Source organism: Protopterus annectens, chromosome 13.part0 (assembly GCF_019279795.1).
Source record: "Protopterus annectens isolate FY-2018-M chromosome 13.part0, PAN1.0, whole genome shotgun sequence".
In the NCBI taxonomy this organism is placed as follows: domain Eukaryota; kingdom Metazoa; phylum Chordata; order Ceratodontiformes; family Protopteridae; genus Protopterus; species Protopterus annectens.
Genome location: NC_056747.1, coordinates 598,447,572 through 598,472,435, shown reverse-complemented (window position 1 = coordinate 598,472,435; position 24,864 = coordinate 598,447,572). Strand labels below are relative to the sequence as shown.

At 33.4% G+C, this 24,864-nt stretch overlaps 1 protein-coding gene across 2 annotated transcripts in view; it reads left to right on the top strand.

Moving 5' to 3' along the window:
• WSCD1 (WSC domain containing 1) overlaps window positions 1–24,368 on the top strand; it is a 568,343-nt gene extending 543,975 nt beyond the window's left edge. For both annotated transcript variants that reach the window (XM_044054265.1, XM_044054266.1), the window contains exons 8-9: window positions 15,961–16,161; window positions 23,315–24,368. In XM_044054265.1, the coding sequence (XP_043910200.1) occupies window positions 15,961–16,161; window positions 23,315–23,664 (551 nt within the window). In that variant the 3' untranslated portion in view covers window positions 23,665–24,368. The remainder of the gene's footprint in view (window positions 1–15,960; window positions 16,162–23,314) is intronic.
• The last annotated feature ends 496 nt before the right edge of the window (window positions 24,369–24,864 follow it).

Genomic DNA, 24,864 nt, shown 5'->3' with positions numbered 1-24,864 from the left:
TGCTACATCACAAATGACAGTTCTGGTTTTACCAAACAGAATTCTAATGGATCATTACAATTCCCAGAGTCAGTGGCATGCTGAATAAATCCTAAACCTCATCTGTAACTGCCAGAATTTACTCTTGATTTTCTTACAAAATTTTGTTTTGTATACTACTGAACTTAAAGTATCAACTTAATGAAAATAAAATTATCCAAGGATATATCTGAAGTAAAAACTTCCTAAATTTTCAAGCATCCACAACTAAAGGAGAAACATGTTAAATTCCAGACAAACCCAGCTAAATAGTAGTCTCAGGTGGACACAGATATCCTTCCAGGGCCAGAGCGGGCCTGAAGTTAAAAAAGTTAAATGCCAAAAAATATAATGCCAAAAAAAAAATAAAGGTAAAATACCATATAGGTATAGGTACAAGAAGCTATAAATTAAGATCAAGCCCATGGGGGACCAGGTGAGGGGTGAGCCTTCTTTTGACACTCACATTGCTTGCTAAAGTGGTTAAACCTGCTACATTGCCCACCTGATCATGCTAAAGTTCACACATCACCGATTCACATTCTCATTGTTCCCCTGTACAGATTCTCTTTATCAGACCACCCCAATTAATGATGCCTTCCCCAGGATGTATCTCACCCGCCACCTGCAGAGGGACCAGAAACCCTCCTCAAAAAAGCCAAAAGAAACTCCAAAGTTCAAACCCAAGAGAAAAGGACCCAAACAGCTCAAACTCCACTCCAGCTCTGCTCAGCTCTCTCCTCACCTGTGTAGTCTCATACAAGGCCTGTGACATACAAGGCCATGTAATTAATGTCCCAATGGAAAAAATCCAACAAAAAAATCCAAAAACTCCCAGATCCACTAGAGCACCCTTTTTTTAAGATATATAAATAGGACATGCTGGAGGATAGATTTGTCACCCAGAGAGACTTGTCTGTTTGTGGAATAAAATCCCATGAAGTGAGCCATGAGCAGCACCTGCTCTGTTCAAGAGAAATCTTGACCGTGGGGTGGATGGGAGATCGTAGGTTTGAATCATCTCTGTGTCACTGCTGGACAGAGGCACAACAAACTAATGGGCACAGTATTTTTTTTAATATAAGTGGCGTGTAGTCAAAAACTACTAGGCTAGGCTTATAAATGCCTTAGGGCAGATAGCCTAGTATAAACCTATGAACCTAAACCTGTGAATACAACTATCAGTTCATTTCAACTTAGTGAAAAGGCAGTGAATAAAGACTACTAAAGGAGTATTGTAAGGCTTCTGATTGCAACTGTGGCTAAACACTTCTCATTTTCAGTAAAAGTCTTCAAGGTAAGTATCCTAGTGCTTGATACAGAGTCTAATTTTATTCAAATGCAACTTTTTTCAGCATAACATTTTGTATTTTTTCTGCAGCAAAGACATAAGACCTTAAAATAAGGAGAGCAGATTACATTAATAAGTATGAATGAGTGTTGTTTATTGTCCGAAGGTATATTATTAAGACCGTGTTAATATAACAAAATATAGTACTAACTGAAAAAGAAGTGCTATATTCCTTTAAAAGGGTTAATATTCATGTAAACAGTGTGGCTTGTGATTCTTTGGCATCAGTGTGACTTTGAAGGCTTCTTCATTTGGTTATAGCTGACAGTCAGTAATTATTAGTCTCAGTTCCACATATGACTTGACGTAGGAAAAAAGTCACTTCTGTCACATTTTCACTTTGATAAAAACACTATATGTGCAGTTCTCATCTTGGGAAGACTAGCTGTTTTTATTTGTTTGTTTGCTTGTTTGTTTTTCATCCATGTGTCAAGTCAGAGGAGTGCAGAAACTAAAATGCAGTGAAAATGAACATTTTTTTTAAATTTTTGTAGGTTTATCAAAGACATAAATTTAGTCTTGCTTATATTTCTACTGTTGTTCATGCCACTTGACTATCAGTGTTTTGAACTATTTAATCACTTTTTGACTTGAAATGACATTGTTGTAATCACCAACAACTTTAAACCTGTACTGAAACCTCTCTGAAAAATGTAAGCTCTGGATTCAGCAGTATGAGTGGCTTACTGATTAAACTGGAATACTCTCAGTGTGCAGGGTTGTATTCCTTACTGTCATAGTAGAGGAAGCAACAATGTAGTAACTATTTCAACTTGACAGAGAAAGAGAGGACACAATTTTATATATAAAAAAAAAATAGAGCATACAGTGAACAAAAGAAGAATTTAGCATATATGATGCATGTTTTCCTTACTACAACGAATGGATCCAGTCATCAGCAGATATATATTTGATTATCATTAATCATAGAGTACAAAACATTGAGTTTGGTAACGTAAGTGATTCTGTAACCAGAGTCAGAATTGTGTACAAAATTAGAAAAGACCAGGTCAGAGGCAGGCTGTCAAGAATAGGGGATCTGACTCTACAAACTTTATTGATGTGTTTTGCATAAGTGAACTGTTCATTATTCAATAAAACATGTCTAAACAGTTATGTATGTAAAGAATGAGGGTTGTGACTGAAAAAAGAGCAAACTGAAGCTTAAAATTGCCTGAGTAAGAAAAAATAAATGTGAAAATGCAATTCAGTAGATATTTACACTTTGTGGAGTTTGGAGATATTTGACAAGAGTCTATAAAGAACAACAAAAAGTGCTACTGTAAAATGCAAATGCTTTTGTCAGAAATGGGCCAAACAAAGCCAATATGTTTTTTTTTCTTTTTTGTTTTTGGTACTGCAGACATGTATAGAGTGAATATACTGCAAAAATGATGGTACAGCTAGTAAAACCTACAGAATCCTACAGAAATGATGATTAGAGTGCCACCAATAGGAAAGATAAATGTTGGATAGAAAAAGTCATGTGTGTGGTATTATGGTTAATACCGGGGGTGAATTCAATATCCAGTCAGAATATATATTCAGATGATAGACTGAAATCAAAGAACTAATTGACTGTGGTCATGTACTTTGGGCCAAGCTGGGCTAGAATATGTGTAAAACCTAGGTAGTGCAGGCAGTTGTTTCAGGCTGTGTCACTACAAGCTAAGTTGAAGTAACCAAAACATTAGGGCCTATTACTTGTAAGGCTATAAATGTGATTAAAATAATCTATGCTGTGCAGATTCAGAATAACGGTTTAATGACAAAATGCTGTCATGGCAACAGTATAACAAATCAGAGCAGTGAAGCTAAGGAAGACTGCATGTTTACGCAGTTGAAAAAAGTTTTCAGGGGGTGCATGGACAAGGATGAGCCTTGAGTAGCAGCACTTTCTTTCAGCTCTGCCTTATCATATCTTTTATGACAGGAATGTTTTATTTTAACTAACTAAAATATATATGTTTGCATATTTGATTTCTTTCAATAGTCTAGTTAGTTAATATTATAATATTTTTTAAGTTTTTATAATTTTTCCTGTCAAAAATTAAGAGACAAGTTTCTGGCATTTGATACCAACATGAGCTTCACTAAATCCTCTCATGAGGACTCAGCAATAAAAAAAGAGTTTCAAACTCTTTTAACCACCATACAGGAGCTATGAACAAAAACTGACAAAATGGATATGAAGATTGATGCTTTTAAAGAAAATACTTCTTAATAAATGGAGACTTTACATCAAGACCATAAACAGCAGAAGAAGCAATTTGCTGGTATTGAAACATCTCTAAATGACATGGACAGTAGAATACAACAAAATTAACATAACTTAGAATTTCTTCTAAAGCAAAATACCCTGCTCCAAACAAAAACAGATGATCTGGAAAATAGACCTCGAAGAAATAACATCAGAATCTTTGGGCTACCAGACAATGTAGCAGAAAATAACATGGAGAAATTTTTAACTTAATGGATTCCTGAAATGCTACAGCTACCTGAGGCACTTTTTTTGGTATAGATAGAGCCCACAGGTCATTATCTACATCCAAAAATAGCAAAAGTAATTCCACAAAATCAGTCAACTCATGATAAAGAAAACTGCTTGATCTAAGTCACCAATTAAATACAGAGATAACATCATACATTTTGATAATGATTACTCTAACTTAAACTAACATAAAAAAGCAGAAATAAAGTCTCACCTGCTTTTCCCTGCAAGGTGGAAAATCTTCCTTCAAGATGGCCCGAAGATGTTTGAGGAAAAAGATACAGCTATCAAATATATAAAGTCTAACAAGATTCTGGAAAAAATTGCTGAAATGGACTGGGATAATTAAAGTCTAAAAAGATTAGCTGAAAATGGCACTTGGAAAACAGTAGAGCATAAGAAGAAGCTTAAAAAATAACTTCCTAAAGCAAGAAATTTATATTCCTTTATTTTTTCTCACCCAAATGATTTTTCTCATGACCCAGTAGTCAAGGATAATGAAAATGGTTCAGCAGGTGAGTGTTGTTATATTCTTTATTGTATTATGGTTTTAGCTTGTGATTCTATTGGTTATAATAGTTATTAGTTTCTTGTATTATTCTATAACATTAACAATATTTAGTTATTTTAGCCTTAGTTATTTCTAAAAATTCATATAGACTAGATCCTTTATAAACTTACTTTATAATATATTCTATTTATTAAAAAGAAAAATCGGATTATTGTCTCTAGTTTACATATGCTTTTGATTGCAGTGAATGCACTAGTTTAATTTTGTTTTCCCTCACTGATACTAATAGCTGTATACTAAATGTTCCTTCTGCTGCTTTTCTCTTTGTTTCATTATACTAGTGCATATACCAATGGTTTTGAATTCTCTTCACCATAGTGTATATGCTTCTTTGTTTATAGTTCTACTTATGTTTCTCGTAATGACTGTGGAATTGTATGATAGTTATACTGTTACTGATTTTCTCTGTTAATTAACTGACATGTTTTTTGCTTGATTGCCTGCCTTAGTTAAGGAAATTGAGTGTGAATGCTCATCTGTACTGTTAAGAAGTGTATTCTTTTATTGTTTTATGATGTTGTCATTGGTTTGGGGCTAATGACTTTTTTTTTTGGATGTTGCTGTATGATGCTGCTTTACATTGGTTTAGCCCTGTTTGGTGGTGGTTTTGGGTTTGTAATAGACCTAGAGACATGGTAGTTCCCAAAAGAGTTTCCCTTTTTTTTTTCTTTTCCCTTAATACTTTATCTTAAAGAAAAAAGCTTCAGAGTGTCTCTGGAGTGTCTCAAGAGACTCTTGAGACAGTAGAAGCCCTCAGATGTTGTCTCCTCAGTCTACAGCTTCCTGCTGAAATTCTTGAAGTTGTTTGAATTAATTATGCCTTGGTGAAACAGGCTTATGCACCTTTGAACTATCTCACTGAGAAGCATGACGTCATCTCCAGCTCGAAGGGCACTTTTGGATGGCAGTATCTGTATTCCTCTCAAATTTGAACTAAATAGCAAGATGTACACTGATTTCACCTTCGGTAAAATCTTTGCAAATCCTCTTATTAGGACTTGATGCTTGAAAGATTCACTTTATATCCATTCCGGAAGTAGCTGAGTTACTATTTTGTTGGGTGGGTTGAGAGGGGCTGTTTTAAAGTAAAGCAAATACAGTAATGTTCATCTTTATAATAAAATGTTTATGTATGTACTAAATCATGGAACTTGCAGTTGTATAACACCTATATAGTAGACTATTTAAAAATGCTTACACATTATTAGAGACATGTTTTGAAGAAAGGATACATTCCATCCAATGTTTAATATCAAGTTACTTTAAAGCAATTGTACTTATATATGTTCATAGGTTCATAGATTAGTACTAAGCTAATTGCCCTTGCAAGCCATTTTAAACCTAGCAAATTATCCCTTGTGAGACTCAAACCCAGCACCTTCTGTTTGTAAGGCAAACACCTTAACCATTAGGCCACCCTCCTTTTATGTTCTCCTGATTTATATTTATATCATGTCATGCTTTAATGGCTAGTGGGAATATTTAGTTTGTTGCAACTTTTGTAATATGCTTATAGTTCATAAGTTATGCTGGTTACATTTTACATATGCAACATTAAAAAGCTATTGCATAATGTTACTCTAGTCATTGTATCTTAATAACTTATGTTAGATCTCCTAAGAGTCTTGTTGTTTCTCTGCTGTAGATTTAAATGTGGGTATAGCTCTAGTCGATGGTTTGTGAAGTGCTATTTATTTGTTAAATTTTAGACTAATACATTCACTTTAGATTGAATTCTAGCTGAGCTATACATATTATATCCATTATAAAATTGCATTATTCTTCATTAAAGAATGGTTAAATATAATATGAGTTATAAAAAGTTAACTTAAGGTAAATCTAGTTACACATTTTTATACAGTTACTTTTTTACATGCTTGATAATAACCATGATATACATTTTTGTCTGTCAAGTGAAGCATTTTTGTAGAGAGTTGGCTACAGTGACTTTTAAAGTAGTGTAGGCTTTTTGTATTTACAATTGTTATAACTCTAGAGTTTCAAAGAATATATGTTGAGTACTTCTTTTACATAATACAGACATTATTTACAAGCCAAGTTTTTTTAATTATAAAATAAATCATACTTTGGTGGAACTTGATAGAAATATGCTGCTAGTTGGTTTGTTAATTTGGGTGATTAATGTCACTAAAATTAGGAGTCTATAACTCCAGGTGGGTTTGAGAAGGTTTTAATGTTAGAAGATTCTGTAATTATTTTTTGTTAATATTATTTTTGATGATCACTAAGTCAAGTGTAGTAGAATATTATTCATATAAATAAAAAATTTAAAATTAAAATCATGTTTCACACTCTATATATTGCTGTATTCTCTACATGTTTTTAATTTTATCTAACAGATTAAAGTTCATTAAAAGTTTTAATCAGTATCTGTTACACCCCAATATACATAGAACATGGTAGCTTTACATTGTATTTCCCTTAACATAAATGGTTTGAATAATCTCAATAAGAGAAGATCTCTAAACAAGTATCTTTAGTTAAATAACTCACAATTAGTATTTTTGCAAGAAACTCGTTTGATTGAGGGTGATGTTTCCAAATTAGAATCTAAATCACTTTCAATACTCACTAGTTCTGAGCACACTCAAAAAAAAAGAGGTGTTGCAATACTTTGGAATAATAATTTGCTACTACCTAAAATATTAGACTCATACAAAGATAAGGGTATGGCATTCTCTACTGTCATAGAATTTAATAACCTAATTTTTACTCTAATTAATAGGTACTGGATTCATGGCATTGGACAGAGCTCAGCACAACATATAGAACATATTACTCAATTTTCTAAGGGCAATGTTATATTAGCTGGTGATTTTAACTGTGTTTTTGATAGCTCAGACTCTACTTCTAATGGTAAGAAAAGAATTTCGAGCTCAGCCAGACTACTAAAATAATTATTTTTTATTGAAGGATATTAATAGTTATGATGACCCTAAATTTTTATTCTGTACATTCTTTTCACACAGACACAATGCATTCTCCAGAATAGATAAACATTTTTATTTCTAACAGTTTAACAGATTCTTTAAGTAATGTAAAAGTTATTACATGTCCCTTTTCAGATCACAATTCATTAACCTTTGATATATGTATATATCTATCTGTATATATATATATATATATATATATATATATATATATATATATATATATATCTGCATGTACCAATGTCCAGATAAAATGGATAACAGCATACATAACTAAGTTAAAAGATTTTAACACCTTCATACTAGAATACGTACATGGTTTCTTAGAACTTAATTCCAACACTAATACACCTGACATTTTCATCTGGGATGCAATGAAGGCATACCTATATGGTAGAATAACAGAATGGTAAAAAAAAAAGACTTTTGTGGAATAAAGATTTAAAAGAGATACAAGCTAAACGTGACATTTTGAACCTTGAGTTTTCAAAAAATCAACATGAAAAATCCAAACTAGATGAATTAAAATCATTAAATAAGAAATATGTTCTGATTTTAAATCATAAAACTATGATTAATTTAAAAAAAATGTAAGTTAACTTCTCAATTAACCCCAGATCGTTTAGTATTTTGTTTAATCTTTTAACTTTGTTAGCTAAATTTAATCACATTAAAGAAATATATTCACCTCAAAGGAAAGAAAAAGGTATCTGACATAAATAACATATTAATTGAATTTAGAGAATATTTTCTTAAACTTAATCAGTCTTCTGCTCCAGTAAACCCAAAGATAGATATTCAAGCTTTTATTAATAAACATTCTAAAAAAAGATTAACAGAAGAACAAACTTTATTATTGGATAGACAAATTACATTCAAAAACATCCAAGAACAAATTAATACACTCAAACAAACTTAAGCACCTGGTAACAATGGTATTATTCCAGAAATCTACAAAATTCTACCGAATGAAGCTATTACATTGTTACATTCAGTTTTTAATACCATAGAAATTAATAATACTATCCCTCTGTCATGGAAATACATGTATTTCTCCCATTTTAAAATCTGATAAAGACCTTGCAAAATGTAGTTCATATAGACCTATATCATTATTAAACACGGAATATAAAATGTTCATGTCCATATATGCAAAGAGGCTTAAAAATGTTCTTCCCAACCTAGAGGGTGAAAACCAAATAGGTTTCATAATAAATAAAACAGCTTATGATAACATTAAAAGAATAATAACCTTAATAGAATCAACTAAATACCTAAAAAATAACCTAACTGTAGTAAGTTTAGATATAAATTGTGCCTTTGACACAGTCAATTGGGATTATCTTTTCATTCTTCTACAGGAAAGTAGGTTTTCAAATAATTTTATAAAACTTATCACCCAGTTATATTCAGGCTCTCTTGCTTTTATTAAAATTGGTTCTAATATATCTCAGTCCATACCTATTACTAAAGGCACTAAACGAGGCTTTCCTGTATCCCCTCTATTATTTACTTTAATCAAATTTGCCCAAGGCTCCATAACTAAAGAAAATAGTAATATTAAAGGTTTTGAAATGAGTTTTAATAATTCTTCAAAGATTCAAATGTTTTCACATGATATTATGTTACTCTGGGGGGTAAAAATCCAACAATTCAATAATTATTTAACGATATAGATTATTTCCAAAAAAACTGAGGTTTAAAATTTAACCACAACAAAACACAAATATTGTTAACTGGCCCAAATAAATACAATATTCAAAATGAATTTGAAAAATACATGCCACGATCCCAGCAAATAAAGTATTTAGGTATAATCATTGCCAAAAATATAAAAGAAATTCAAAAATTGAACTTCAATAATAGTTTAACAGAAATAGACAAACTAATACAGAAATGGTCTAAAATAAAATTCTCAATAGAGGAGATATTATCAATTATAAAATGATACTGCTACCAAAAATCTTATACATAGTACAATCTATTTCTATTCCTCTACCTTATACAATAATTAAAAAATGTAACACTATGATTAAAAAATGTATTTGGTTCCCAATTAAACTTAGGATCTCTTTAACATATATGTACAGCTGGAAGAATGGCGGTATTGCATTGCCAAATTTGGAACTGTATTCAATTTCCTCAGTTATTAAAACTATTTTATACCTCATAGATAGTAATTACTCAGCAAAATGGAAATATTGTAGTCTTTCTTCATCACAAAATGTAAATAATAATAATAATAATCTCTTTAAACTAAATCTAGTGAATAACTCTTTTATATGGATTCTGAAGGAATATTTTTCTCTTAGTCCCACACAAAATTTTATTTCAAACTATATTAACATTATTTTAAAATCTTGTAAAAACTTTATTCTTAGGTTTCAATCATATGAAAGTTGGTTATTCCTTATTTTCCCTATTGCATATACATAGGGGATTATCTTCTCTACTAATTTTCATAAAATGTCAATATTGGACCAGAAACAGTTGATTTATTGGCATCAAATGTTAAAAAATAATGAATTGCAATCAATTAATACTTTGTTGGAAGAAAATGATCTTGATTCGTCTTTATGGCTTGAACTACAAGAAGCTAGAAATTATATTAAAAATACATTTGAATTAATGCATTCTTCAGTTAAAAATTTAATTCCCAAATTTATACAGTACTTGATCGCTTTACTTAACAAAATAGCTTAATTAAAAACAGTTTGTCAAATATATATAAATCTATTAAAACAGATCTAGATATATTCCCAGATAATTATTGGAAATATTTTTCTGACATTAATAAACGTAATCCTGCAGAGGAAGATAAATTCAAATTTCTTCACTCAGCAGGTAAAACTACTTCATCACTTTAATGGAGAATATTTACCTGGAGATTTTTGAGTAGATCTTTCATTATGCCACATAATATAAATAAGATGTATAAAGAAAATATTCTTCGTTGGAGATGTAGAAGGTACAGAATGCAGATTGGGCCCATATCTTCTATGATTGTTTACATATGAAAAAAAATCTGGGAAGATATTAATACTTTTCTGCAAGCAATATTTACTGATAGCTTTGTACTTACTAAATCTTTAGTTTTAATTAATTCCCCAATCCCCCCCTTGTGTTAAACTAAGTAAATATACACTTATTTGGTCTGTACTGTCCATAGCCAGGAAAGAAGTTACAAAAAATTGGAAATCATCATGAATCCCCTCTATTCAAAATTTTAAAGTTCTTCTGTTGGAAGTATCCAAACTAGAATCAATGACAATCAAAGTTAGATCTCCTAGGAATACAGTGGTATATAATCAGTGGATGAACATAACTGAACTATTAAAAAATTAATAACTGAAAGGTATTAACAAGTTTTATTCACCTGTTTTAATTTAATTTATCTGTCTATAATTAAATAAATATAATAATATGTATAATATATACATAAATAAATATAATAATATAAACACCTGTGTACATAGTTAATTGTCTTTTTTTATCTTTTATAACAATGTTGTTATTTTTATCTATTCCATCATAAAATATGTCTAGCTTTTTTTGTTAATAATTGTATTTTTCAGAAATTCTGTCAATAAAACTTATTTAAATAAAATGTCAACAAATGCTGCCTAAAAGACAGGAGACTCAGGGTGTAATGTAATGACTTGCATATCTATATGTTTTTATACACATATTTGGCTTGATGTTTTTATGCGTTTACATTTTTTTGAACGCAATATTGCTTTTAATATAAAACACTGAGCGATGGTTTTAACGTGTTATATAATAGGATTTAAATGAGTGATATTTTTACTATTTTTCGTCACTAGGAAGAATGTCATGTTCTTAGTCACATGTTATTTAATTGCTCATTGATTAATTAGTTTGCAGGATATGATGTCATTTCTTAAAGAGTATATATTGGGTATTTCAAATAATTTGGTATTTTGGCTTGAAGAAGCCCAGTGGGGTGAAAGCGCTAGCCATATCTGCTCATTTGTTTAATAAACAGAAACGTTTTTTATCTACGAGGTGAAGACTGATTTTGTTGATGGTGAAGTGAAAACTGCCTGTTTTGTGCTCAGTGTCGATTAAGGAGATTCATTGATGTGGATTGTTTTATTCTGCCGGTTTGCACTCCTGTGTTTTGCTTCTGTAAAACTTATTTAAAAATGAAAAAAAAAACTTTTAACAAAGGCATCTGACGTGGATGTTTATGTATCAGTTCAGTTTTACAGTAGAAAATCAGTCAATGAATGTTTCTGATGCCAAAATTCTTGATTTTAATTTAAAAATGATTTTGTTTGATAATCATGGTAATGCATCAGAAGCAGAAAACGGTTTACATTATTAGCATTTCATTGCAAGTAAAAAACTTTAAGGTACTAGATACCAGAAATATGTTATTAAGGATGTCACTGCCAAAAAAAAATGTTTGAAAGTTGAAAGATTAACATCATATTAATAATTCCTCCTGATCCAAAAAGAGAAGCTGTTGCTCTCAGAAAAAGAAATGAGCAAGACCTTTGATGTGTGGTTTTCAAGTAAAATAAACTCAAATGAGTGAATGACTGAGTAACATGATGGGAATAGTCACATAAGCCAAAGTTAACGATATCTGTAGATCCTCCACACTTAAAATAAGTCTGTCTAAAGGAAATCTACTCCATAGTAGATTAATGCAAAACATTTCTTTTTATTTCAATTGATGTTAACGAAGGATTGTGGCAAACTACTTTAGATGAATTTTGTTCCAGTTTGTGTACTTTAAGTACATCTCTTAGCAGATCTAGTGTTATGTGGATTTCATTTGGAATTTTTTCAGCTGCAGAAGTCTGTCAGATATTTGGCAAATGCATTAGAAAACTTAGATTATTTGTAAATATCATTCACATAATCTTAATCTTAAAATACAGAACTGAAACATAATCAGTGTCAGATAAACTGACTTGACAGAATGAGACAGAAATGCCTTAAAGTTAACATGTCAGTACAAAATATGTGTATTTTCACTCATGTACATGGGATATATTTTGGCAACTGAACACATTAAACCAAATTCTGATACAGAAAAATCAGTCATTAATATGCAAAGCTTAATGATAAATTATCTCTAATGCATTTTCCTGTCATAACATGGAACAATAGTTACCTAAGTTTATTTAAAAAAATGTTAGATGTAACAGCACCATTAGAGAACCTTTCAGAGATAAAATTCACTTTTTTGCCAACATAAACAGGATATTTTTGAAATATTGAAATACGTGGTCACTACAGTATATGCACTCACATTTTAATACATGTCCCAGGTTATTGCTTTGTAAATATAGATAAAAAAAGGTCATAACACAGTCTTACTGTAAAGAAGTAAACTAGCTGCATGTGTGTCAAGGTTTGACACAGATTATTAACAATTATGTGGTTCATTTCAGTCAAGAATGAGACATTAGCCATTGTTTTTGGATGTCGGAAAAGTCATGACTACCTCTATGGGAAAAGAAATGTAGTGAAATCAGATCATAATCATAATGGAGAGTATATTTTAAAATCATATAAAGCACATATAAAAAGTATGGCAGTACAACTTCAATTCAGATAGTAACATGCAATTTCTGGAAAGAAAGAGGTATTGAAAGTCGTTTCTCAATTCTAAGTTTCCGTGGAGATGCTATAAGAACTCAAAACCTGTATACAATAGATTCATCGGTGTATACTAAACTAACAACCACTGGCCCCTTTTTCAGCTTAGCCATGAATCCCAACTCTTTGGCAAGTCCTGGTACCCTTGATAAGTGTAAGCATAGGCTTGGAATATGACACATTTACAAGCAAGGGCCTAGGAGATGAACCATTTACAGGCTGCGCCTGTATCACAGGCAAGGTTTAATTCTTTAGAATGGGTAATTGTGGTGCTGCTTGTTTTGTGGATATGCAGGTGGTCCATAATGGTGGGGTCTGACAATACCTTGTATGTCAGGTATAGATGTCCCCTCAAGAGCCTGTAGGAGACATAATGCAAGGAGGGATAGGGTTTTGAGATGGTATGCATAGGATATGTTGCTTACACCCTGTATTCTTTTAGTGAGGAACCTCTGTGGACATTCCAATTGTTGGATGTGCTTGGTTAGGTAAATAACAAAGGGAGAGATGTACTCAATCATAGGTCTGATGAGTGCTGAGTAGAGTGGAACAATGACCTCATTGGACCAAGATGCCATAGCTTTGCTTATAAGATGAGCAGCATAGCATGATTTCCTCACTGATGTAGACACATAATGGTCAAAGGCTAGATTACTGTCTGTGTGTGCCCCCAAGTCCCTGACTACTGCATCAATTTTAGGGGTGTGTTGTCAATATGATATGTAGCAGGGGTGGTTAACTACACAAAGGGTACTGTTGTGCATTTCTTGCATTTAGTTTTTAGTTTATGATCTGTTTAGTTTTTGATCAGTTGTTGGTTATAATCTAATTGACAAGCACTATCTCACTGCATCCGAATAACATGATCACAGATTACCTTGCTGATTATAACAGCTTATTTTTGAACAGAAACTATCGCTTAAGAAAAGCACAGTGATAGTTCTTTTGCAGTTGTAAGAACAATATGCTTGCTCAAAGTCATCACACATGGGAATGAGCAAATGCAAAGACAGAGCTTGTGATATTTTGCACTGGCCTTTTATGTCAGACCAAGCAGGGAAAATCATTCAGAAAAGTGAATTGTATAATCTAATTTGAAATCAGGAGGAGAAATGTATTTGTTGCAAAATTCCATCTTTGCTCTGACGTAACTTCAGCACATACACTTCCATATTCTGTTGTGTCTGTTAATTACTACTGCATATTTCCCTGAGGTTTTGCAGATACTACCTGATTCAAATAGTTTCAGAATGTTCTAGAAAAGAAGTTTGGGAATTTACATTGATGCAGTGTATGACATCTAGTGCTAATCAAGACAGAGAGAAGCACCTCTGTGATTATTTGTTTGGAAAAATCAAAGCTCAATAAGCTGTTGCAAGTATTCCCTGATAGTGTCAGTAACGGAATACAGAATGTAAAAATAAATAAAATAACATGCACTGATAACAATTATACATAACTAAAGCAACACCAGTGTATTCAGAGCAATACACTTTAACCTCTGCTTCCTACTCCACTAACAGATACCTAATAAAGTATACTGATCTGTGAATACAGTTGTTCTGTTTTAGTACAATACAGCTTTAAAACATTTCTGAACATTTGGTATATTCTAAATCAGAGCTATCAATTAATCATAAATCAATATCAATCAAAATGTAAGCAATGCATAGGTCTCTGGTGTATTTAAGTATTCCTTATTTACTATAGTGACTCCATATATCTAAACTTACTGTACACGTGTTTCAGAACTTGTACCTGTGCAGATTAATTAACATTATGCATGTAGACTAGACTCTGGATTTTTACATATTTTTGTATAAAATTACATGTTATTAAATGTATGTTAAAGTAAGGGAATATCACACATAGTGATATCTGAAGTAATAGTTTTGATAATCCTTTAGGAGATCTAAAGGTAGTAGGATGGTATGCTAGTTTATACCATGCCATCAGTCAGATTGAACTGTTATGAGGATAAGACCTCTGTATGAATGCCTGCTCATTTGGGTATTCCTGTCAACTGGTAATTCTCATTTTCAGCTGCAGATGCAAAAATTCGGTTGAATGGGATTTTCATAATGACATGTTATTAAATATACAAGCAGCCAACCACAGTCTGTAATGGGTAGGGAGTGAACAGGAACCAGAAGGATGTGATTGCAGGTATTGGAGAAATTTGATGCAGTCTTTGCCACAGTTATTTATTTATTTATTTTCTTGCATGTGAGAATTAGACTATTTGGTTTCTTAACTATTAGGCAGGTAGTCATTTTCCAGCTTTTTAAAGTGATTAAATACAATGCTTGCCTGTTTGTTTGGTCTGCTTTTCTTTCCTTTCACTGTGAGATGACATGGAAATCTAGGTTAGCCATTGTATGTACATGGAAATCCAAGGAAGGTTTAATTGTGACAAAGTTGTCTATCATTAGTTTTATGAAAGTTTGCCTGCCAGATATTTGAATGCAGGTCCATCTTCATTTGATTTCACAGATCAGCTAGGGATGTTAATTATATTCAGGTGTAAGCAGTGTGTCGTTTCCACTGCGCATGCCTTAATTTGAATTTAGAGTGTATAGGCGTATTTAAAATGAACGCATGCTACTTGCATATTTAACAACTTTTGCTGTTCTTTAATTTGAGCTGATAAAATACAATACAAAGCTGCAACAGTATGAAGATGTAAATAAAGCATCAGTAGCCAACTTACTATCAGTGAAACTATGGCATCCCTTGAGTTTAACACTTTAAAAAAAAGTTATTATTTCTAAAGATATATGACAAGCAAGATTTTGATTTAAATCTGATTTATCAGCATAACCTCTGAAAAAAAAGACATAACGTCTTCCTACTGGCTGATATTGGAAATACATTAAAATAATTTTAGTTCAGAACGATTTTCAAATTAACCTCTGTTAACAATGTTTGTCTGTTTGCTATTCAGGCTTTAAAGGAGAAAAGGATTACTGGAAAAGTGGACGGACTATATGTGTAAAAATTCATGAAAGTGGAAGGAGAGAAATTGAAATATTTGACTCTGCAATTTTATTAATTAGAGATCCATACAAGTCTCTAATAGCAGAGTTCAACAGGAAATGTGCTGGACACTTAGGACATGCTACAGAACAAAACTGGAAAAGCCAAGGTAATTTATTCTTATTGTGTACAGTAATTTGCATATGCTAGAGGGTAGGGAAGGTTATATTTTAAGGATGCATAATGTTAAAAAAATTAACATTCATAGTAAACCAGACAGATACTAAAGAAAAAAAGCTTAACATTGAATTGTGTGCCAATACACACAGATGCCTCTATTAACTTCAACCTCATTTTGAATTCATGCAACAATTTTTTGTCAAAGTCAGAATGAGCTAATTCTGAAGTTATGCCAAATGCTGATTGAAATGTAACAGCCATGGTCCGGCACTCGTGGCTGGCCAACTGGACTGTACAGAGAGATGCCTTACCTAAATAAATGTGCAGAGCAAATCTGAAGAATGTGTGATTGTGATTGGTTATTGCTATTATTTTAGTATAAGGGATTGTGATTGGTTATTGCTATTATTTTAGTATAAGGGACATTAATGTAAGATGTATGGTAAGGACATCAAATAATTGCTGTATGCATTTCATGACAAAGACCCAGTGATTTAGATAGCAAACTGTATGCACTGTAAGCCAGATATCCCTATTTCACAAATGCCAAACAAGTCTGCCATATGTATATGTATCTGTTCCGTAAAGCATGGATGACAGAATCTCTTTTATAGGCACAGAGTATTCATGGTTTTGAATAAACAAGACTGCATAAGAATGCATTCTTAGCAGTCTATGCCATGGAGAATCCCACATTGCTGGGCTAGAACCCCCTACATTCTGGCTAGATACATATAGATGAAAAGGTGGGGTTTTATCACCAGTTCTCTAAGTCATAATTCATGGTCAAGAGGAAAAGTAAATAGTAGCTTATTAGAATCATATTCTCTTCTGCTTTGGGTATATATTGGAAGGCATCTAGAAAGTGCTACACAAAAGTCTCCAAGTTACACAAGTCTTCTAAATATTTATTACTTTTATTATCAGATACCAAAATGATCCTATTTGGCTCTCAGAAAACTAGAACCTACCTGGGTAAACAATGAGTAGAATTCAGGCAATCGATCCTGGAATGATACCACAGCATCACAGGATATACTAAACAAAAGATGGAGTATTACAAAATACATACGTATCACACATTCAACAGTTTTAATGAATGAATAATGTGCCCAGACCAAAACAGACTTTTATCTGGCAAATGCCTTTAAGATGTAGATCGTCTGACCAAAACCATGCAGATTTTTTGTGCTTAATGAAACTAGGATACAGTAGCTGTGACAGAAGTAAATAAGTAAATTCACTGCTTCTACCAAACTGTTCATGCACCTTAATGGAAAACAAAGTTATATTCTACCTTTCTACCTATAACTTGCCAGTATAACTCTAGATACTACTCTTTCACTCTTCAGCTAGTTTACCTTTCTGCAAATACGAAGTATGCATTTCCATGTCAGCGCTCATGACTGTGAATACATTGTTTGCTAAGAACCCATTCTGCATCCGCTTTCATTAAGTACAACTCATCCCCCAATTTGCATTAAAAACTGAAAATTCTAAAAGCTGAAATCAATAGTCTGTTAGTACTTTGTCACCAAATTAATTTCTCATAGTACAATATCAGTTTATTTCAAAGTAAATACAGTGTTTATTATACAACTTTATATATTTCTTTATTTTTATTTACACTTTGTTGAACAGTTTATTCCCACTTGAACAATAGCTTATTTTTGAGGGATAACTGGGTTATAGCTCATTTTCTTTAAAAGCCTGCAATCCTCCAGAGAGTAGTACAATGAAATTAGACTTTTTCAAAAATAATGTGACATCTTTGATATGCAATACTGTAAAAATACAATGCAAAAATGAATTTATTCAAATCCCATTGCATATACAAAAACTGAGATGGATCCAAACATTAGTATAATAAAACTATTTAAACCATGTTAGCACAAGATAAAAAAATGCCAGGAGTAAACTGACTTCCTTATCTATGCACTCTACATGGAGGCAATATAAGGACATCTTAAACATGTAGAGCCTGGTAGTATTCTTACCAGCCAGAAGTTTCATTGTGTATCAGTTTAGTGCTGTCACATGACCATGATATTCATGTTTTCCTTCATGATAAGAATTGGTAACATTGATCTGTCATCTTTCCAGCAATTTAACATATTACTTCTCAGATCAAGATTCTATGTATATCCACAGTATTTCAAATGTAACATCATCAGTGTCCTGAATACTAGCAAGGCAATGGCTATCTTCTGATACCTAAAAAATGCAAAAATTTAACCAAGATTATGGCTGACCTTGACACATAACCTTTACCACTGAATTTATGTTGCTTGTAACAGTCATGTTCCTAATTCTTTTTGTCTCTGTCCTACATCCATTTGGCGCCCACCCACTCTGTGTATCTGTCACTGGTGTCTAAGCCAGAATACTATAATTTTTAAGTTCTTCACACAAAATTGTTGATGGCACTTTAAATCTGCCTAGCTTTCCAAGTTCTGTTTTTTTCTTTGTTCTTTTCACTTTGCCTTTTAAACCTTTGCGACTTTGTAGGTCTGATGGCCTTATGATCATATGGCCGCTAAGGAAAGTTCATATGTCAGACAGACAGTACTAGCTTTTGAGGATGCTTTACTGTCTCTCCCCAAAGAGGAGTACAGCATGGTTTTAGTTTGTTTGTAGCTCTTATGCAGTCTGAGTAGTTAGTACTCCAATGTTTTGAATGAGGCATTAATGAAGTTCTTCGAATTCACAGCTACAGTCATAACTTCTGCTGCCATCCTATGGCCTGCCAGTGTTTCAGAGCATATCCCCATCTCCTGTACACTGACCTTGCATCTCCCTCGACATCTCATTGCCACAGAATAATGAAAGGTGTACAGTTACCTATCTTCAGTTCTATGTTTACTGAAAGCTGTACCCATGATTTTAAGAGTAATACAGTGTAAAGCATGCATGTTCAGTTGGTCATCCTTGTTTACGTCTTCAAGGTTCAGTGTCAGAAAGTTTTAAGGTCTCATTCATTCACCAGTGCTCACACTTGTGACAGTTTGTGTGTTCTTTCTGTACTTATACATTATATTTATCAGGATTACTCACTTAGCTGTTATATTTTTTTACAGAAATAGTGTGCAGCAGCAGCAGCAGTTAACAGTGTCCTGTATAGATGCAAATATCCTGAAGGTAAAAATTTCCCTAGAATAACTATCACTGAAACCATACCTGGCCCCCGGCTGCTCTAAAAGCACCTAAGTTGCTTTTACAGAGAGATAGTCTGCACCTGTCTCCTCTAGACTTTTGGATACTGGCAAAGGCTTTAGCCACTCCTGTAGTGCCTTTTTAGGCAGCGTCAAAGTAACCAACCTCTCTAAATCTTCTCTTGATAAGCTCAAGGTACTGCTGTTCAATGCCAGAAGTCTAAACAGGAAAGTGCACCCCTAGGAGCATTCCTCACCTTGGAATGCTGAATTCTGTGCAGTCACTGAGACATAGTTCAATGCCATGGAAAGCACCACAGGACTACCAGGCTACAACTTCTGCCATAGGTTCAGACCACCAAATGAGTAATAAAGAACCAAACAAGTATGTATATCCATCTTCTTAAAGGATAAGTACACCTCAAGACTGGTCAAACAGTACAATGCTCTTGAGCTACTCCATGTCTAAGTAACCATAGGAAAAATCCCCTACCACATCATTGCTAGCTATAGGCCCTCCACCATGAACCAAGAAAAACATACTGCTTACCTGGACCTACTGGAGTCACTCACCTTGTAGCCCGATACCTTACTCATGAGTGATTTTAACTATCCTACCATTGACTGGGAAGTATACAGAACTATTAACAAGCAGGCTCAGAGGTTCTTGGACTTTGCCAGTGCAAATGCTCTGGAACAACTAGCTGGTACACTCACTAGGGATCAAATATCCTGAACATAGTACATACTAACATGGGGGAGCTCCCCCCCCCTAACCCTGGTGTAATGTCTTCCTTAGTAAAATGTGACTACAAAATGGTCTCCTTTGAGAAAAATATAAGGCCAGATACCCCATTAAGCACAAAAATGCTAAAGAATTTCTCCAGGACAAATTATCTCTTACTAAGTGATGTTACAAGAAATTTCAAAGCTTCCCCAAATTGAGAAAACACAGAATCCTATGCAGAGGTGTACATCAATGCCCTACATAGCCACTTAAGCAGTTGTATAGAATCAGCAATACCTAACTGGATTAAACCCCAATCTTACCAGAAAAACAAGCCACCCTGGTGAGCCCCTGCTATAAACAGGCTGTACAACAAAAGGAAAAAGACTCTAATGTCCAAGTGGGAGCAGGCTCAGCAGAAGAAGAAATCCCTCACTAGTCTAAACAATCAAATCAGTGATCTGGGTAAGTCCTCTAAAGCAAATTATGAAGCAAGAGTAGCCCCCCTAGCCAAAGAAAATCACAAAGCATTTTTAACTGTATCTGAAATCGTAAGAGAAATGCCCAGCTATGCACAGAGCTGGTTGTGAATGGTACTCAACCAGAAGAAATAACTAACCTGCTAGCCAACACATTTGAAACAGACTTCATCTCCCTGTCCCCACTGATCTATGCTCAAAGAAAACATGACAGCATTCCTCAGCCTGTTATCTCAAAAGAGCAAGTCATCTCTGCACTATCTAAGGCTAACAACACAGCATCAATGAACCCTGACAACATTACAGTTGCCTTTTAATAACTTAATACATGGCCTAACATTTTCACTTACATCTCCATTTAACCACAGCCTCCAGACAGGCTATGTTCTAGCAGAATGGAGGACAGCAACAGTCATAACTTTTGACAAATGGGGATCATCAAGCAACCCAGGGAATTATAGACCCATAAGCCTGATAACTCTCATCTGTAACACTTTTAAAATAATTATCATAGACAATATCAACAAGGACATAAGTAATCTTCAAACTCTGGACCCAACCCAGTTTGGATTCATTAAGGTTAGATCATGATTGCTAATTCTGGTTGACTTCTTCTAGAAGGTTACCAAGGGCATGGATGAGAGAAAGACTATGCATACTGCCTACCTCGACCTGGCTAAAGCATTTAACACAATTTGCCACTCAGGTATTATAGAGAAACTCTGTCAACCAGGCATAAACCTGTATAAAACCAAGTGGGTATCCAAATGGCTCACAGACAAGATTCATACTGTCAAAATGGGTGAATTCACCCCTAGCAAGAGGCCAGTCACCAGTGGCATACCACATGGTTTTGTACTAGGCCCTCTCCTGTTCAATATTTTTTCTCTGAAGACAAGGCAAATGTAGACAGCCTTTGGCTGACCAAGTTCGCAGATGACTTCAAATTGGGGGCAATCATTGAATCACAGAATGATAATGATATACTGCAGAAAGGATTAATGCACACAATGACTGGTGCCAGAGCCATGAATTGATGTTAAATGCAAAATAATATATAATTATTCTCTTTGATAAAGTGAATACCCCAGTTAATTACAATATAGACAGCACCCCCTAAGAGTAGCCCCAGTGGTACATGATCTGGGTGGTCAGGTTGATAGCAATCTGAACTTTGAACACCATGTGTCCACAGTGGTGAGAAAGTCCTATGTGGCACAACTCATAATTAAGGGGAATGGCATCTGGATCAAAGGAAGTTATAATTCTACTGTACTCAGCCATCATCAGACCAGTGATCGAGTACAATGTACCCTTTTGCATGTACCTTACAAGACATCTGCAACAGCTAGAGTGACCCCAGAAGTTTCTCACCAGGAAGATACAGGGTATAAAAAAACAAGTCCTGCATGGAAAGACCAAAAGCCGTGTCACTGTATTTTGTCTCCTACTGAGTGCTAAGGGGTGATCTGAGTCTGTGGCCTACAGGACAGCTCCAATGCAGCTCTGATAGAAATGTTACACATTCATAAATCAAAGTACACTGGAGTCATTTATTCCAGGGACCTTAACCTAGCTTCTGAAATAATTATGCTAGAGAGATAAATACATCTCTCAGAGACTACTCCTCCTCCTCTGGAACAAACTTTCCATTTATGTGAAGCAAAGGGCTTCCCTGACCCTTTATAAGCACAACCTAGATCAATAGATTTGTAATAGTAAATTTACTCTTGGGATGGTGACAATGTCCCTCATGGACAGAGGCCATCGGTATTACATAGCATTGGCTCATACTTTTGAACTTTGTTCACCTAACTATTGGAAATTGGGAAACTCAGGTTAAATTTAGATAGGCTTGTAATGGCTCTTGGGCCATTACCCTAGTAATCTCCTATGAACCTGCTCAAGGTGTTAGAATGCTTTTCTTTGCCTCAACTGTGCAATAACGCAATATAACATTATTTGCATTTTGTCATGAGTCAATAATGGTACAACATAATCATTGAATAATTAAATGTATTTTATCGAAATGTCTATGACCTTTGAATTTTCTGTGTTATAGATTGAATTGTACTTATCAAAATGCAGCAAGGTAACATATCATTTTAATGCTGCATAAGCACATTCTGTCTGAAATATTGCAGGCATTTCACACTAAACTGTTTGTAACAAGTAAAAAGAAAAGGTTTCTGCTTTCCTATGATGTTTTCTATTTCATTTTGTTTCATAAACACAGAAACACTATGAAAACTACAGGGATAGTTGGTAAAGCAAGTATTACTGTATAAAATGTAAACAAAATGACTACCTACACAATAGACATTTATTTACAACTGAAGCACTGTTTTCACTAAACAGACAAGTATATGGAGGCAAGGACTTAAATACATAATTGCCCAATAGACTTAACGCATACCCTTAAGAATGCTTTCTGACTTTTAACCATACTTCTAATATACAGAGCCTGGTGACACTCATTTGAGAGTTCTCTGTGGTTTAGTTCATGGAATAACCTGTTTTGGGCCCACAGAAAAAGGCAGAAGCCCAGATGAAGATAGTATAAAAAAAGATTTGATGTAAAACATTTGTTTTTTTCTTAACACAAAGAAACAAATACTGTCAAATTGTAACACTTTAAAATGATGAACATGTAAACCGACTATAAGAAACTACAGTCACTTCTAGATATTAAAATTAGTATTCTGAAATCATACACTGAAACTTGTGAAGTGAATCTGATGAATTATTTTCTCATTTTAATCAGTTTATTTATTTGTATTGTAGAATGGCCAGATTTTGTGAACAGCTACGCTTCTTGGTGGACCTCTCATGTCCTGGACTGGCTAAAATATGGAAAACACCTTCTTATTATTCATTATGAAGACCTGAAAAGGAATCTTTTTCAGCAGCTGAAACTCATGATGGAATTTTTAAATGTCACAGTATCAGATGACCGACTGCTGTGTGTTGAAAATAATAAAGATGGAAATTTCAAACGCTCTGGCCTCAAAAAAGACTTTGACCCATTTACACCTGAGATGAAGGATTTAATCAACAAATATATAAAAGCAGTTGATGATGCTCTGAGAAAAAGAAACTTTACTGGTTTGCCAGAGGAGTATATGCCAAGATGATATATAAAACCGAGACTGTGAGAGAGACATGGAATGCAATTTTCAAGAACACAAATTAATGCAGCTTTGGGCAGCTCTGCAGAGACATTGAATGCTTGCAGAATGAACTAATGAAGGACAGGAAGTTCATATCATCCTTGGCAAAAGCCATTACAACTGTACTGCATCTATTTTTCTGAGAAAGAGCAAAATAATTCATTTGAGCAGATATACTCTAATGAACCTTAGGTACAGTTGCTCTCTTAGTTTACTACAACTTTTGTATGTAATTTCACATTCAAAAACATGCACAATACTTGAAATTTGTAAGAAATAAAATCCAGATTCTAATCTTGTTGTAAAAAAATATATTTGGTTTAGTGTATAAAAACTGAATATTTCTTACTGGTTTCTGAATGCAAAAATCTGTGCAGTAGGGCCATAAGAAGGTATTCATAAGAGTAAGTAACTTTGCTTAAAACCCATAGAAATTATTTTCCTAAAATAGCTCTTTTTGTCTTGAAATTCCATCATGTCCTTTAAATATGATAGGTTTATTAACTGTTGCTTTTAATGAAAACTGTACTGTTTTGCTTTGAGCCATGTGCCATTAAATGCAAAAAGGATGGAGAATATTTCCAGTGACTCAGAGCTTTCATTCTTTTTTCAGGAAAGATTGGGCAGGTTGAATTTGTATTAAACTGGTATTAAAATCATAAAAGAGAGTACTGTTCTTTGTCTTTTTTCCTATTGATCCTGACTGCAATATTAATGTCTCAATGGAATAATTCCATGATTCTTTATTATATAATGAAATTCCATAAGATGTTTGTATCACAGAAATGTACTATTAAGTTCAGTTCAATTGTGTCCTTATTATTATGGACAATTTCATGCTGTACATTATGAAAGCAGTTAAGAACTGAAGGTATGATACATAAAGATCTGATTATTTAAATAATATTTGACAAAACATTTAATGATAACTGATTCTCTCATTGACCTATTTACATTAAACAAGTACAGTGTTGTCTATATTAATTCTTTTGCGTGCATTAAAACATGGCATTACCCACATACCAGCCATGGAGCAAAATTACATTGTCTTAAAAGTAATTTTCTGTCTTTATTTATTACCATGTCACCACATGTGCTACTTTTTATATAAACCATATTTCAAGTCAAATCTAAACTCAATGCAATAAAATGAAACACTTGCAA